We start from the raw sequence: 17,072 nt of genomic DNA on the forward strand, positions 1-17,072 counted from the left end.
CCTCACCACCCTCTCCATTCCCTTCCATATCCTGGGTCTTTCCCTCCCACAATTGTATCCGAACAAAACCTGGAACTTTTTTCTTAAATGGGGTTTAAATCCAAAATATTTACAAAAATGGGGTTCCTTTCAAACTATTTACAAGGAATGGGTCCACGTCATCACAAAGGACGGACTTTTAATTTTTTTTAATAAAACTCAACATCTCGCTGTCTCACACAGCGAGTAGTGATCAATGACTTCGCTTCCTAACATGCTTCCTTCATCCTCTTCATTCTCCTTGCTCCTTCCACCAATTCACGAACTACCACCACCATTATCTTCCTCTCACTCCCCTTATCAAATACACACCTTTTTTTGAGTTATTAGCTTCGTAGTTTGCAAATTAAATAACCCGCAACATTGCCGCTCGCAAAACTATTTCTGCGTTTTCGGTTTCGAGGCTGGGTATGTTACGTTAATAAACAAAGTAAAAGCTGTTCAACTTTGATTCGTTTAGTCATGTAAAACCATTATGATCGATCTATGATTTTGCGGATTTAATCTTATCCTAAAAAATCATAGAGCCTTGTACAAGCCATGCAACAAAGTTGTTAATCATATACTTAACAATTCAAAGAGCATTTACAAGCCACTGTAATTTACACAAATTCTAACCTAGAATACGAAATTAAAGTAAACACAACCGATCATCATTCATTTCAAGTGACCAATAACTCATTTCAAAAGCCTCAATAAACCTCTCCTCCATAACCCATATCACGTTGAGATTTCGGGTCTCGAATCACGTTGATTATATGGGCTGAGGCTGGTGATGCTCGGCATTGCGGCCACTGAAGCGGCGGATCAAATCAGCAAATTTATCAGTAACCCGAGAGCGGAATGTGTAAGTTGATGATGGGGTTTGGAGTTTGGAGTTGGTAAGGTGACCACTTAGAAGAAGCATTGCAGCTGTTGGGGCCACTGATGGTTAACATAATATACCTAGCCTCGAAACCGAAAACGCAGAAATACTTTTGCGAGTGGCAATGTTGCTAGTTATTTAATTTGCAAACTAAGAGGCTAATAACTCAAACAAATGGGTGTATTTGATAAGGGGACTTAGAGGAAGAGAATGGTGGTGGTAGTTCGTGAATTGGTGGACGGAGCAAGGAGAATGAGAAGCATGAAGCAAGCATGTTAGGGAGCGAAGTCCTTGATTACTACTCGCTGTCTCACACAGCGAGATGTTCAGTTTTATCAAAAAATGAAAAATCCGTCCATTGTGATGACGTGGACCCATTTCTTGTAAATAGTTTGAAAGGAGCCCCATTTTTGTAAATATTTTGGATTTAAACCCCATTTCTGTTTGATTTTGGGGATTAAGTTTCCTTATCTTGTTTTAATTTTATACGGAGACACGGAGTATTATAGAAAAAGCATGAATTGTGTATAATACGCAGGTGGTCTTTACAATGATATGTTTTTGAATGTTTCCGTCGAAAAAAAAAATAAAAAAAAAATGCTTTGAGCGTGTATTACATAGTTATACTCGGTGATGCTTAAGTATTGAAGGCTCTTGCTTTGCTGTGAATACTGTTTCTCACTTGGTGGTTCTAATCTTCTAGAGTAAAGATGTGTCGGGTTTTTTTTTTCTAAGATTTACTAGTTCTGAAATTCAGGGAGAACACATCATCTCTTTTGCAGTCTGGCTTAGTTGTAGTTTCTTTACATACCATTTCGCAGTACAATGATGGCACTTTTGAAAATACTAACCAAACCAAACCTTACCTTTTTGGCTACACACACAAAATATGTATGAAACTATGAACCCGAATAACCCAACCTGAAATGACGGGAGGTGCACAATGTACCAAAACTATCTTGAACAAGTTGTCCCGTTTAGCAGGTCTACTTCTAACACATTGAAAAGCCCCAAATGCATGTCTCATCTTGTTATATGAGCAATGAAAGCATCCATTTCTAAGGATGAAGCTCCACCTTTTGAAACTGACTTTCGGACACTGTCGCCTAGTTCCATAGCTCTTTTCCTGATCTGTGCTCCTTCCTTTGCTGTCATCAATCTTTTGACTGCACTCTCAATAGTAGCTGAACTAACTAGCATACCACGGTCTTCCCGCTCCCTCACCATAACACCAACCCCTAGCACTTCTGTTATCAAAACAGCGTTCCTCGGCTGGTCGGAATGCATAGGCCACGCTGCAATAGGAACCCCCATGCTAATACTCTCGATGCAAGAGTTCCACCCACAATGACTCATGAACCCACCTATTGACCGGTGCGCTAGTATGTCTAGCTGAGGGGCCCATTCTCGAACCACCATTCCCCTGTCCTTGACTCTCTCCTCATACCCTTCCGTAAATTCAAGATTTCCGTCTTTCCCGCTACAGAAATCATCACCTTTATCGGCATTTCTGAGCACCCATATAAACTTCTGTCCACTTCTTTCTAACCCAGTAGCCAACTCTCCAATCTGCTCTTCTGTTAGTGACGTGATTGATCCGAAAGAGACGTATATTACAGACCCTTTGTTATGTTGGTCGAGCCATTCTAGGCATGTATGTCTTTTCTGATTTCCGGACATTTCTACCGGATTAAAAGGTCCGAGGACAAAGTGTTTGGTTTCAGTATTGTTTCCCAATAGTTTTTCCAACAGCTCTACATATGGACCTTCTATCACCCTTGACGTATTGTAAATTCGTCCTGACTCGATCCCCCAGAATTTCTTCTGATCAACGAGGAACCTTGAGAACTCTGGTGTAATCGTCCCTTCTCTAGACGGAATACATTTCGGGATAATAACACTCGGATCTATTTTAAAAGGTTTATCAAATTCTGGTATGTCTTCCCAGGAACCTAAGAACCGGTAAAAGGCAGAGACAGGATTGAAATGAAAGGACTCAACCTCTGGAATGAACTTGACATCTTGGACCACAGAAGCCATTGCGCTATCATGAACAACAATGACTCTGCGACACTTTGCCGAGAGTTGCTCCAAGAGTTCTGACACGGGTTCTCGTAGATGTGTTGAAATATCGAAAAGTGGTTGAAGGTGAACCGGGAAGGGGGCGGAAAGGTCGGGTTTTGGAGGTGGTGAAGAGTAAGGAGGGAGTTGGAAGTCGTGGAATTGAATCTTGGTTAGACATTCGGTATCCCAACCTTGGATCCGGACCTTGGCTTGGTGGTTGTGCATGGCTGACCCTGCATAATGCACCGGAATGCCGTAGGAGATAACGAGATGGGAGAGATGGAGGAGTTGGTTTAGGTGGCCTTGAGCCGGAAAAGGGACCATAACAACCGCGACTTGAGAGTCATTCTGGCCCTCCATATTTTTATGTATGTGGTTACTGCCTTATGTTTTTGGATGCAGAATGAGTTTTTTGAGGTCTTATATATATCTACGGAAGTACAAAGAATGCACATAATAATCTAGCCCCTCCGTCTCAATCATTTGTCTACCCTCACAAAAAAAAATCAAATAATTGGGACGCAGGGAGTATAAAATTTTATATGCAATTACGTCACTAGTTACCTCGTTTGCTTCAAGTGGAGTTGTGGCTAGTGACGGAGTTCAGATTTGTTATTTGTAGGTTAGTGAGTGAAAGAATTTTAGGGAGAGGTGAACAAGTAATATAGTAAGGTAAATTCGAAAATCTTTCGAAAATTTGATCTAAATTTTGCAACGGTTAGGTGGTCAATCACCCTTAATTTAAGTCCGCTCACAACCTCCTTTCATTTTAATCGAGTGTGAGAGCCGGTCTTAAACAAGAATCGGTGTACTCCTTAATACGCCATTTGCCTTACACTAGTTGTCTTCTAATAAACTAATACGAAGTACTACGTTGCATTGTATTATTATTTTTCTTGTGTCAAGCTTCATGTTGTTTTAATTGAATATGCAGAGGCAATTGCAATTAATTCAAAACCAAATTATTAAATTATAATAATAATCATAATCATTACGTAGTGCCAGCTACCAAATGATGCCAATATTAAAAGAACGTTTTGTTCTTTTATGAAATAATGTACGCAATAAGACGCGTAAGATTTTTTTATTGAATATTCGACCTTGAAGATAAACACCCTAATTATTTATTTGAGTGTCTAGTTATTGGGTTGACCTTACTTTAATACCTGCCTATTTCGGAATACTGAAATACTTCTGTATGTAACCTCAAAAGTTGCTACTCCGTATTTAGGATGATTTTATGTGAAATAGTCGCTCTGTGTTGGGTAAGGTTGCTTACATCAGACTTATATCCTTCCCTACCACGCCCCTTAGGCGGGGCGCATGAGAATTTAAGGCATTCGGGTAATGCTAATGTAATAATGTTTAGCTAGATTTTCACTGTATGTTTTAGATATTCGACCCCCTGTTATTTGACACCTGAAAGATGGGTGTCGCACTGTTGCGTGTATAGTATGGAAATTCCTTTGGAGTTTTAGCTTCATTCTGTTATAAGTAGTTGCTTGGAAAGAGATGGTCATGTGATCATTGATGAAATTGACAATGCCAACTTCCATGTCCACTTATAATTAGAGTCTGATGACTTTTTCAACAACATATAGAAGACGGTCTAACATGTCAGAACAATCCCTCAACTCTATAATTAAATGACGAATATATTAGGATTTGGGTTAGTCTCACCATTTGGCTTTATGAGTTCACAAATTCCGTTACTTAGGTGACTAATGCTTATTCATCTTCTTTCTGTAGGAAAGTTTGGAGAATCTGGAGGATGCAATCAATGAGCTAGGAGGTAGTACGTTTCCAGATCGGCATGCTTGCTCATGTTTCGATTGATCAAATAGAAACCAGACTAGAAGAGATGAAGGAATCATCTAGCAAGAACCTGGAGAAACTAGAAAAAGAAAAGGATTACGCCTTTGCACAAATGGCCGAGTTGAAGAAAATTCTGCATGCCCAGTTTGGTGATTCCATCAACCTTGAGAACGAGTAAGAGAAAGCTTGCCTTTTGATATTTCCCTTTTTCTGTGTAGTTACTAGTCTTAATATAGAATCACTCCTTATTTACCTGTCTAGTAAGGCTTTACCTTATACTCTTGACCTTGCTGCATTTTCTTCGTGATTGTGTGGTGTTACTGTGTTACTTTGTTACCGTGTTAGCAATTTTACACAGGTGGTCTTAGAATTACTAGTTATGGATTTTCCATATTTTCAATGGAGTCAAAAACTCATTACTCTTAGGTTTAGGATTACGATGAAATAAATCAAAACGGCTCACTAAAGTGGTTGCGCTTCTTTCTCTTGTGAAATAGCGGTCATTAAATGCAGTTCTTGATGCAATTTTCATCTTAGGTCATTCGGAAACAGCCTATTTGTGTTGCTTACACAAGGGTAAGGTTGCGTACATCCGACACCCCCTTACCCCGCAATTTGCGGGAGCCATTGAGGCACCGGGGAAATGTTGTTGTATTTACTAGTTACGAAATTCTGAGAGCACACATCATATTCTGGCTTAGTTTTAGTTTCTTTCCATGCCACTTTTGCACACTAATGTGTATCATAACTTCATAAGGAACCAAAACGAAAAGTGTATCCGTTTTTTTATTGTGCCACAACACTACCTAAGACAATCGACCGAAACTAACCAAACCGAATCCAAATAACCCAAACTCATATGACAAGAAATGAACTATTACACCCAAACTATCATAAACCCCGCTGACCCGTTTTAACTGATGTACTACTAATGTTGATGCAGGTAACACTCTGAGAATGTACCTCATCTTGTGATATGAGCTATGAAAGCATCCATTTCTGAGGATGTAGCTCCACCTTTCGCAACTGATTTTCGAACATCACCACCGAGTTCCGAAGCTCTTTTCCTGATCTCCTCTCCTTCCTTTGTTGTCATTAATGTTTTGATTACACTCTCAATAGTAGCTGAACTAACTAGCTTCCCACTGTCTTCCCAATCCCTCACCATGACACCAATTCTTAGCACTTCTGTTATCAAAATAGCATTCAGCGGCTGGTCGGAATGCATAGGCCACGCTGCTATAGGGACCCCCATGCTAATACTCTCAATGCACGAGTTCCAACCACAATGACTCATGAACCCGCCTATTGACCGGTGCGCTAGAATATCTAGCTGTGGGGCCCATTCTCGGACTACCATTCCCCTGTCCTTGACTCTCTCCTCATACCCTTCTGTAAGTTCAAGATTTCCGTCTTTCCCGCTACAGAAATCATCACCTTTATCGGCATTTCTGAGCACCCATATAAATTTCTGTCCACTTTTTTCTAACCCGGTAGCCAATTCTCCAATCTGTTCTTCTGTTAGTGATGTCATTGTTCCGAAGGAGACGTATATCACAGACCCTTTGTCATGTTCATTGAGCCATTCTAGGCATCCATGTCTTTTCCGATTTCCGGGTGTCATTTCCACCGGATTAAACGGTCCGAGGACAAAGTGTTTGGTTTCAGTATCATTTCTTTCATTACTTGAGAGTTTTTCCAACAGCTCAACATATGGACCTTCTATCACCTTTGATGTATTGTAGATTCGTCCGGACTCGAACCCCCAGAATTTCACCTCAGCAAAGAATAACCTTACGATCTCTGGTGTAGTTATCCCTTTTCCGGAAGGATTACATCTGGGGATAATAATACGTGGATCTATTCGAAAAGGTTTATCTGACTCCGGCATGGCTCCCCAGAAACCAAAGAACTGGCTGAAGGCAGGAACAGTAACAAAACGGAAGGGTTCGGCTTTTGGAATGAACTTAACATCTTGGACTACAGAAGCCATCATGCTGTCATAAACAACAATGATTCTTCGACACTTTGCCGAGAGTTGGTCCAAGAGTTCAGACACGGGGTTTCGTAGATTTGTTGAAATATCGAAAAGTGGTTGAAGGTGAACCGGGAAAGGGACAGAAAGATCGGGTTTTGGAGGAGGTGAAGCGTAGGGAGGGAGTTGGAAGTCATGGAATTGGATCTTAGTTAGACTTTCGGTGTCCCAACCTTGGACCCGGACCTTGGCTTGGTAGTTGTGCGTTGCAGAACCTGCATAATGCACCGGAATGCCGTAGGAGATAACGAGACGGGAGAGATGAAGGAGTTGGTTAAGGTGGCCTTGAGCCGGAAAAGGGACCATAACCACCACGACTCGATAGTCATTTTGGCCTTCCATTTTTTATGTATGCGGATATTGCCTTCTGGCTTTGGGTACAAAATGATTTCAATCATTTTGGCCCCTCTTTTTTTATACCCCTCTTTGTAAAGGGGTATTTTAATCAAAGGCAAACAATTGATTGGAACAGAGGGAATAACATATAGTAAGGTATGCATTTCGATAATTTTACGGATTATCTAAATTTTCCTAATTTCATCTATAATTATTAACGTTTAGGTGGTCAAACACCCCCACTAGCTAGACGGGACAAACGGTCGCGGGTTGACCGGGTCGGGTCGGGCCGTCACAGGGTAGCTCGGGTTTACAAGAACCCGGTTCCATTCGGGTTATTTTCGTGTATGTAATTTTCAAGTTATTTTGTGATAATAGTCAATTTGGTACAGTAAACATTCGGGTGGATCATATAAGGTCGGGCCAGGTTAAGTTCGGTCCTCCGTACGGGTGTCGGTCAGGTACGGGTCCGGTTATTGGATCTTTCGGGCAAGGATAATTTTTGTCATGTCTACTACTCCCTCCGTTCCGGTCAATCGTTTACACTTTTCTTTTTTGGGTGTTTCAGTCAATTGTTTACACTTTCTTTTTTTGGTAAATAAATCAACCCATGTGGGTGGAGATCGTTACATTTCCTCCTCATTTCAAGTAATTGTAAACTATTAAATGAGACCGAGGGAGTAATTGGTACTCCCTCTGGCTTTTATTTTTCTTCCCGTTTCTCTAATATATGTGAGGAGTATTATAATGAAATGGGAAGAAAACAGCAAGCCGGAGGGAGTACTTGCTAGTTGCTATGAGCAAAGATCCAAAATGGGCGCAGAATCCGCTGTGATGCTTTGTTACTAGCTACGCCGTGTGGCCATTTGCCTTGAGATGTGCTAATTTAACATGCAGAGGAATCCAAATATGCAATCAATATTAAATGAACAATTTTCTTATAAAATGGAGCATCTTACAATGTAAGACCGTCATACTCTCATCATCTGTATAGTATATCTAGGTTGCTACCAAAAAAAATCGCAGTTGTGACTTGCGAATAAAAAGGCTAAACTTAGAAGGAGGTCAATTCATTAAATTGTCTTCAGTACCCCGAAGGAGATTGTCCCATCTGTCGGTAATTGATATTCCTGGTCAATACCAAAAAAAATATTCGCAGTTGTCAAAATTTGGAATATTAATTAAGGTACTTTTACGTTTCTTTTTTTCCTTGTTTATTTACAACGTGTCCGAGTTCATTTTAGGAGTTAACCTATTTGATTTCAGTCTCAAATAATGAGTATTAATCCATTTTTCACTATTATCAGAAGTTCGACAATGCTTGTTTATCGCATACGGGACTCCCAAATGTCCTCTGTTGCTTCTCAAATTTTGTGTCTGTGATTTCCGGAGAATTTTATTCCAAAATCTTGAAATCTCGAAAACCGTGTATTATACAACACTTCAATTTGGCCGTTCTAGAGGTTAGATCGGACCGCGTTTCTTTTTCTCCCGCTTTTTCCACCACATGTCAAAAGTTATTTCAGGAGTTAACTTATTATTCGATTTCAACCTCAATAACGAGTATTAATGGATTTTCACGATTATTCGAGGTTCGACGAATACTGGTTTATCACATAGCGGCTCCCCCAAATGTCCTATGTTGCTTCTCAAATTTTGTATGACCGCTTTACCTGATCCGAGTAACCTTCTCTGTGATTCTGAAGATCTTTATTCCGGGATCCTACAATTTCGAAAACCGTGTATTATACACTTCTTGAGCCGTTCGGGAGGTCGTACCGGATCACACTACTTTTCCTCCTGGTTTTCTACCACGTGTCCGAGGTCATTTCAGGAGTTAACCTATTCGATTTCAGCCCAAATAACGAGTATTAATCCATTTTTCATGATTATCCGACGTTCGGCGAATGGTAGTTTATCGCATAGCGACCCCCACAAATGTCCTTCGTTAGTCCTCAAATTTTGTGTCGACGCTTTACCTGATCCGAGGAACCTTCTCTGTGATTTCCGGAAAATTTTGCTCCAGGACCCTGTAATCTCAAAAGCCAACTATTATACGCTTCAATTTGACCCATTCGGGTGGTCGTACCAAATCACATTTCTTTTTCTCCCGGGTTTTCTACCACGTATCCAATGTCATTTCAGGAGTTAACCTACTCGATTTCGGCCACAAATCACGAGTATTAATCCATTTTTCACGATTAGCCGAGGTTCGACGAATGCTCGTTTATCGCATATTGGCACACCGAAATGTCCTTCATTGCTCCTCAAATTTTGTGTGGCTGCTTTACCTGATCCGAGGAACCTTCTCTGTGATTTCTGTATAATTTTGTTCCGGGACCCTGGAATCAAGAAAATTGTGTCTTAACACTTCAATTTGAACCGCTCAGGAGGTCATACCCGATCACATTTCTTTTCCTCCCGGTTTTTCTACCACGTGTCTGAGGTTATTCCATGAGTTAACTTATTCGATTTCAGCCCCAAATAACGAGTATTAATCCATTTTTCACGATTTTTGATAGGATTGCGACAGCCGTGTCAATAGAGGTATGGTGTTAGAACCTTATACTAGCCCACAAGTGTTTGGTTCGATATTGGAATGGTATAGTAATAAGGTGGAATGGATATAGAAACTCGGGTGCATACTTGGGTGGAATGGTATGAGATTCCAAGTGGTTGGAATGGAGTTAGAATTCATTGGATATCTAACTCCATTCAAAAACTCTGCAACCAAACACTAAAATGGATTGAATTCATTCCAATCAATTCTAAAAGCTCCAATCAAACATCCCCTAAGAGTTGTAAATTATCTCTTTGATTTGGATTTCCCTGATGAAATAGGAATATATGATGGGTATTGCTCTTTCACATACGCATTTTACTCTTTTACATACGCAAATTACCTCTTACCCCTCTCATTTTTTTCAATTTTCTCTCCTCATCCCTCATCTCTCATGCTACATTGGAGTAGTTATTTAAGAAATCATTCACCCTTTTCCACCGTTCCCGTACCTGAACACCAACCATCCGTATCACCAGCCATGCCATCCTACCCGCTAGCGACCAGTCCATCATAGACCGACCAGAGACACCATGCTCTTACCCCAACCGACGACCACAACCACGATTCCACCAACAAACGAACGATCCTTCAAGCAGCCCTAGTTAATCCCGATGTTATGCTTGCACACAACGATGAACCTGTCCACTCCCAACGCACATCATCCATCTTCCCTGTAATCTTATGTATGTATACTGTACTCTTATGTATACTGGAGTTCATTCATTGAAAAAAAATTGACAAGACAATTAAGTCTTGAATGACTATTTAATTAAAATCTCAAATCGACAAGCAATATGGATATTGTATTTGTCATTCTTTTCATATTGAATTAGTGGAGAAAGAAATTTATCGAAAGAAATGGTACCCTAAACAATTTGACAAGCAATGAAGTCTTAAATGACAAGTTGATTGAAATTTGCCAATTGTGTAGTCCGTTGTACCTTTACCGCCTACGGCCTACCCTAAACAAATACGCATATTAATGTAATTTTTTGATAAATCGAAGTAGTTGTTATGTGAAAATTAATAAATCATAATTGAAGAATTTGAGTGAAATTGAATTAGGTTTTAGGAGAAAGACAAAATAAAATCAAGGTTCTTTTTGTTGAGGGGAGGGTACTGTTTGGAAACATTGTGAAAAATTGTATGTGAAAGAGTAAAAGTCGTATGTGAAAGAGCAACACCGTATATGATATGTCTGTTGGCTTATTCTTTTTCCAAACTAATGGACTGTCCTGGCTAAAAATCGGGCCATACGGTAGGCCAATACTCGGTCCAAAATTACGCAGGCCTAAAATAGGCCGGGATGTGGGCTTTTTTTGGGCCAAACATGAAGCCCAAGCCCGAAAAAAAACGGGTCAGATTGGGCTGAGCCGTCGGGCCTGGACCATTTAATCAGGTCTAAACTAAACTAAATTAAATGAAGCTAAACGAAGCTTAGAGCTGATCAAGTGCGGGTCAGCCCGTTCGTCCCAGCCCGCTCGGCCCGTTAAAATAGCGGGCTTGAACAAGAAAAATGAAAAATTAAACGGGTAACGGACAAGAAAACTAGGCCCGCTAGTATAAATGGACGGGCTTGGACTAAACAAAATTGCCCATTGGCGGCCCGCTAGGCCCGCTATTAAAAGTAACCTCATAAAAGTTCTCAAAAACCCTCAATCCTCCGACGTTCTCTGCTCATTTCATTTACAATTTGTACACTCTAAACCAATTAGGTGGCGCAAATGAATATTTATGCTTTACGTATAAGTGGAAGATTGTCGGTATTACACTTGTCGTATAAAGATTCTTAAAGAATGGACATGCTAACGGGATTGTCGTATAAAGATAGTACCTTTTAAGTATTTATTTTACGGGAGTGTATGTAACCGCTAACAATGCCATACAAATACCAAGGCAAAAATAAACTTTTGATGTTTGTAGTAGAACATTGTCAAACTTATGAGAATCTAGTAAACTTATCATTTGAAAATTAGTATACTTTCGTAAGGGTAAGCTTTTAAAGACAATTGTTAAGTTTTAGTGGGATGTAGCGATAACAAACTCGTGTTTTAATAAAAACACTAATTTCTGTATTTGATTTTAGCGGGGCTGCACGGCCGCCCGCTCTTCTTTTGAAGTGGGCGGGTACGGACGATCAAATCCGAACTTAATGCGGGCTCGGGCTATAAAATAAGGCCTGCCGGACACTTTTTTAGGAGCTAGGCCCGGCCCATATCCGTCCCAAGTTCGCTTTTGATCAGCTCTGTCGAAGCTGAATTAAACCGAATAGAGCTGAAATAAACCGAACAAAGATGAAATAAAGTGCAAAAGAAAAGAGATGGGCTGAATCGAACAATGGTGAAAATGAACTGAAATTAAGTCCGAAAAAACAATAGTGATAGAATGAACTGAGAGTATCATCACTTCATTATCGCTCTGCAAATTGCTCGCCATTTCTGCAAATTCTGGTAATCTTCTCCCTTTCAATTCGTTCTTAAATTCATTTTTTCTCAACATCATGATTCAATTTCATCGCCATTATTTCTGCACTTCTGCTAATCTTAAGCGTATTGCTATTGATTATCCTCGTAAGTTTATGGATTATGTTAGCGAACAATGTCGATTAGGGTTTCATAATCTTCAATTTCCCCTTAATCTGTTCCACCAAATGACGTCTCTTCTTTGTCGTCCTTCGATCGTTGATTTTAATCGATTATTATCCGCTATGCTCAAATTCAAGCGACTAGAACCCCATTCTACTGTCATTTCTCTATCTAGGCAACTTGAGTTATCCGGTACCCGTCCCGATTTGTATTCTATGGCTATCCTCGTTAATTGTTATTGCCACTTAGGCCGTTTTGATTTCGGGTATTCTCTACTTGCTAAGTCCCTTAAGCTTGGGTATCCCGTTGAATCTGATTTAGTTTTGTTTACTGCGTTAATTAATGGCCTTGTGCACAATAACCAACTTTCACAAGTTGTTGAGTTGTTGGACGTAGCTTTCGTTAAGCTAGGCATTCAGCCAAATATAGTTACATATGGTACCATGGTGAAAGGTCTTTGCAGGATCGGGGACAATGCCCGTGCTCTCCATTTCCTCCGCCGAATGCATTCTAGCCCCTCGGGTTGTAAGCCTGACCTTATAATGTACAACACCATTATCCGTAGTCTCTGCAATGCTAAACACTTAACCGAGGCCCTAACCCTCTTTTCAGCCATGAAAACCGAGGGCATCAATCCAAATGTGATTACCTATAACGCATTGATCGGAGGAATGATTAATCTAGGCCGTAAGGTGGAGGCTAAGGAAATGTTGGTTGGGATGATTGAGAGCAACATTGCACCCGATGTTTCTACTTATAACATGTTGATTCACATGCAATGTAAGGACATGCTGATTGATGAAGCACACGCCCTTATACAGATAATGACTGAACAAGGCGTGACTCCTAATGTAAGTACTTATAATGCTTTATTGCTTGGGTATTGCTTGTGCGGCCAAATGGATAAGGCAAGAGAGGTTTTTGATTTTATGGTACAAACTCACTGCCAACCCGACGTTGTGAATTATAGTACTTTGATCAATGGATATGTTAAATTGAAAAGCATTGACAAAGCCCTTGACATATTTCAAGAAATGATTGAGCAAGGGATTGCCCCCGATGTTGTGGCCTATAGCACTCTGATAGATGGGTTGTGCAAGTCTAATTGCATCCCAATGGCACGTCAGCTCTTCAACGACATGCAAACGTATGGAGTAAAACCAAATGTTTGCACTTATGGTTCCTTATTAGACGGGCTATGTAATAATGCACAGCTTGATGAAGCGAAGGCATTGCTCAAGGATATGGAGTCTAATGGAGTTGCTCCTGATATTGTTATCTACACTATCCTAATTGACAATTTATGTGAGGCTGGTCGGGTTAAAGATGCTGAAATCCTTGTCTCTGATTTTCAATCAAAGGGTGTTCTACCCAATCATAAAACTTATACGACAATGATTAAGGGGTATTGCAAAAGAGGTCTTATGAATACAGCTATTGAGCTCCTTAACAAAATGAAGCAAGTTGGATGCCCTCCTGATGATGTCACCTATAATATCCTTATCCGAGGATTCATTATCAACAATGATTTGCGAAATGCATTATGTTTCCATGATATAATGGTTAACCAGGGCTTTGAGGCTGATGCTAAAACACTTTCTTTGTTCCGTAACCATTTATCGCTTGATAAACCAGAGAGTTTCTCCGGAAGATGCTAAATTGTCGACTTGAAGATTTCATGATCTGTTCACCTATGAGTTGGCTAGATGGGCTATGTAAGAATGCACAACTTGATGAGGCAATGGTATTCCTCAAGGAGATGAAGAAGTTGCTCCTATTGTCATCTACAATATCCTAAATTCCTAATTGATAGCTTGTGAGGCAGGCCAAGTTAAAGATGCCGTTAATCTAGTTTTTGATTTCCTGTCCAAGGGTTTGGTACCAGATCTTAAAACATACAGTATCATGATCAAAGGCCTCTGTAAAAAAGGTCTTATGATTGACGCTATAGAGCTCCTAAACAAATTGAGGCATAATGGATGCTCTCCCGATAGTGTCACTTACAATACCATTATCCGAGGATTGATTGTCAATGAGGATTTGCAAAATGCATTATGTTACCGTGATATAATGGTTAAGGAGGGCTTTGAAGCTAATAATTGCACTCTTTTGTTGTTTCTTTCCCTTATCGCATGATAACCCAATTTTTCTCCTGAAGTTTCTAAATTGATGACTTGATGATCATTTCTGCTTGGAATTCGGTTTTAGGATAGTTGAAAACTGTCCTCTATGTAACTCTTCAAAATACTGTCAATGTGTGCTTCAGTGCATCATGCATACTTTTTTAGGTCCTATGATAGAATTCCTTCTGCTCTCTTCATACGCATCACTGATGTTTTTCGCTGGTCTTCTTGTAAATATGGCTAGGCGTGAGTGTGTGACTGATACCTTGTTCCCCTGTGTTAGTTACTTTTATTTTATTTAAATTTAAATGAAGGTAGACGAGATTGTTATAACTTCTTTACTAGCTGACTGTGCTTGTCAGTGCCCTGTCGGTGACTGTATTCTATGCTTTGGCTTTTAAATATTTCGATCATTTTCTTTGATATTACGTACTGCACTACTACTTGTCCAACTGGTCTTCAAATCATTCTTGAATTCAGTTGGGAGTCAGAGTAGGGCTGTGTTTCTAACTTTTGCACAGGGCTGTGCCCGGGGTTATGGGAATTTGATCATTCAGGGCTTTTCACTGGAGAGGGGAGCCATTACTCTAACCTTACTTTTCGACCACCGGACAAAGTTCACTGGCGCTCTTATTTTCTTAAATTTCTGGGTGTTGTGAATCTTGGTGGAAGGTAATATGGATGAAATAAAAAGGTTTGTGCGCCTAGCTTTGACATATGTGGCGAAGAAAGAGGAGGAAGCGGTCTACTATGATCAGTGTTATTGCCGAGGTATGTCAAATAGAAGATCAAGAAAGTAAAAGAAGAGGGAGCAGGTCTAAATAAATTAGACCGTAAGATCAACCTCTCAGGCAGATTGTTCCGCAAAAGTCAACAGTTAATTAGTAATCTTCTTTCCCCTCCAGTAGATTATGTATTTCATTTTGGTTTGTCCAACCAGTAGTTTATCACTACTTTATCTTTCCTTTTGAGAGGTGTTTTGTGCGGTGGAGAATGAGTATGAGACTCCTTAATCCAGTTGCGTGTATTTACGTTAAAAACTGTCTCAAAAGCAAGCGTGAACTACTGGTGCGGTTAAAGGGAGTTATTGTTGCCCAAGAAATACTCCCTCCCTTTCACTGGAATCATATAATTTGTTGAATATATGTGAGTAGTATGTTACTCAAATGGTATGATTCCAGTGAATGAGAGGGAGTAACAAATTTATGTTAACCAGTCTCAAATTATATGGGCATGAAGTATGTGATTTGCTGATGAGATTGCTGCTAGGAACCCTTCTATAACTATGTTACCTTCTTTTGCAGCTTTTGCATAACTTTTCATGTTTGTATGCATTGGATAGTACCTCTTTTTACCATATCTTGTTTATTCACAGGGCATCAGATGCTATGTCTTTCATTTCATCTGAACTTTAATTGAGAAGGTATTTGTCCACCTTTTCTGATTACAAGTCGTTTGGGAGGATTGCATTAGAAAGACAAAATTTACAAGCATGACTGGTGATCAGTAAATGAACAAATACACGTAAAACCAGCCAAATTTTGTTCAGGGACTTAGTAGTCTCCAATTCTTTTGGAATCTGGAGAAAAAACCCTGGTAGTAACTCTGCGCCAGTTTATTTTATAAGGTAGTAGGTTTATATCTCTAGATATACAGTGTATTACATAATTTGACCTGTAGCTTCTCTGATTCCATTTGCATATAATGATGTCTTACATGTTACTCCCTCTATCCCGGTCATTTATTGTCCTTTTCCATATTGGGGTGTCTCAATGAGTCCTTTCTATTTTAAGAATGCACTTAATGAACAATTTGATCATTCATACTTAATTTGTTCCACTTGTCATTTAGTAATTGGCTCATTCCTCTTTTCTTGGTCTTTGTGCCAAAACCAAAGGACAACAACTGACCGGGACGGAGGGAGTACTTGTTATTAGTGTGGCCAGATTCAGAGGCTGGTAAATTTAATGCTAAGAAGGTTTTAGAGCACCTATGATATTAAATTTCTGTTTGGTACTTTATCTCAGAATCGTTTGTTGCAGTCTAACCGTGGTGTTAACTTTGTAAATGCAACTGAAGTTTGTAGAACACCTGTGATGTTAAATCACAGATTCACAGTCTGATACTTAATCCTAGAACTGAAAGCCGCTTCATAATTTCGGTGGTAGTGCTATAAATACGTCTGCCTCCTCTTTTTCCCACAGGCATTACTCTAGACCTGTTACCTGTATGTCCTTACTTCCGTCCCCCTTGAATCAGACTACCTTTCCATTATGTACATGGTTGAGCGTAGTACTCATGACCCCGATTTCGAAACTCTCAAGCATTAAAACTGCGTTTATGGCTCCTTTTACAACTTTTTTTTTAATAGGCACCAATGCTACCTGCAGGATCTTCTCAGCATCATAATTCAAATTCCAACAGTATGAAGAAAAGTGAACTATCTTATGATAATCGTCAGATCCGTCAAATGGAGAACAGAGAACAGAGAGTTTCCTGAACGACCAGAACAACAGGAGTGCGACTACTAGATGAAAAATGGCCAGTGTAAATTCTTGCCCGCATACCAATACCACCACCCTAAGAGCCGAGTGCTTACTTCACCGCAGTGTGCTGTTAGTGACAAGGGCCATCCTTTTGAGACCTG

The 17,072-nt window shown here is 39.9% G+C and overlaps 3 protein-coding genes across 5 annotated transcripts; 1 reads left to right on the forward strand and 2 right to left on the reverse strand.

Moving 5' to 3' along the window:
• Window positions 1-1,825: 1,825 nt before the first annotated feature.
• Window positions 1,826-3,336, reverse strand: LOC141619570 (zeatin O-glucosyltransferase-like). The gene has a single exon (XM_074436586.1). It carries the CDS (start codon window positions 3,326-3,328, stop codon window positions 1,928-1,930), a length of 1,401 nt encoding a protein of 466 aa, XP_074292687.1. The 5' UTR covers window positions 3,329-3,336; the 3' UTR covers window positions 1,826-1,927.
• Window positions 3,337-5,572: 2,236 nt separating this feature from the next.
• Window positions 5,573-7,284, reverse strand: LOC141619568 (zeatin O-glucosyltransferase-like). Its single transcript, XM_074436584.1, has one exon. It carries the CDS (start codon window positions 7,158-7,160, stop codon window positions 5,748-5,750), a length of 1,413 nt encoding a protein of 470 aa, XP_074292685.1. The 5' UTR covers window positions 7,161-7,284; the 3' UTR covers window positions 5,573-5,747.
• Window positions 7,285-12,179: 4,895 nt separating this feature from the next.
• On the forward strand, window positions 12,180-17,072 carry LOC141619567 (uncharacterized). 3 transcript variants are annotated; one of them, XM_074436581.1, is made up of 2 exons: window positions 12,180-15,848; window positions 16,816-17,072. In XM_074436581.1, the coding sequence occupies exon 1, from the start codon at window positions 12,218-12,220 to the stop codon at window positions 13,958-13,960; it is 1,743 nt and encodes a 580-aa protein (XP_074292682.1). In that variant the 5' UTR covers window positions 12,180-12,217; the 3' UTR covers window positions 13,961-15,848; window positions 16,816-17,072. The 3 variants fall into 3 exon arrangements, with proteins under 3 accessions (XP_074292682.1, XP_074292683.1, XP_074292684.1); XM_074436582.1 differs by having other exon boundaries at window positions 12,180-15,309; XM_074436583.1 differs by having other exon boundaries at window positions 12,180-15,196.

Source organism: Silene latifolia, chromosome X, assembly GCF_048544455.1.
Source record: "Silene latifolia isolate original U9 population chromosome X, ASM4854445v1, whole genome shotgun sequence".
Taxonomy (NCBI): domain Eukaryota; kingdom Viridiplantae; phylum Streptophyta; class Magnoliopsida; order Caryophyllales; family Caryophyllaceae; genus Silene; species Silene latifolia.

Excerpts from the sequence above, each read along its gene's own strand:
- LOC141619567 (XM_074436581.1), top strand. The coding sequence starts at position 12,218 with ATGATTCAATTTCATCGCCATTATTTCTGCACTTCTGCTAATCTTAAG.
- LOC141619570 (XM_074436586.1), bottom strand. The coding sequence starts at position 3,328 with ATGGAGGGCCAGAATGACTCTCAAGTCGCGGTTGTTATGGTCCCTTTT.
- LOC141619568 (XM_074436584.1), bottom strand. The coding sequence starts at position 7,160 with ATGGAAGGCCAAAATGACTATCGAGTCGTGGTGGTTATGGTCCCTTTT.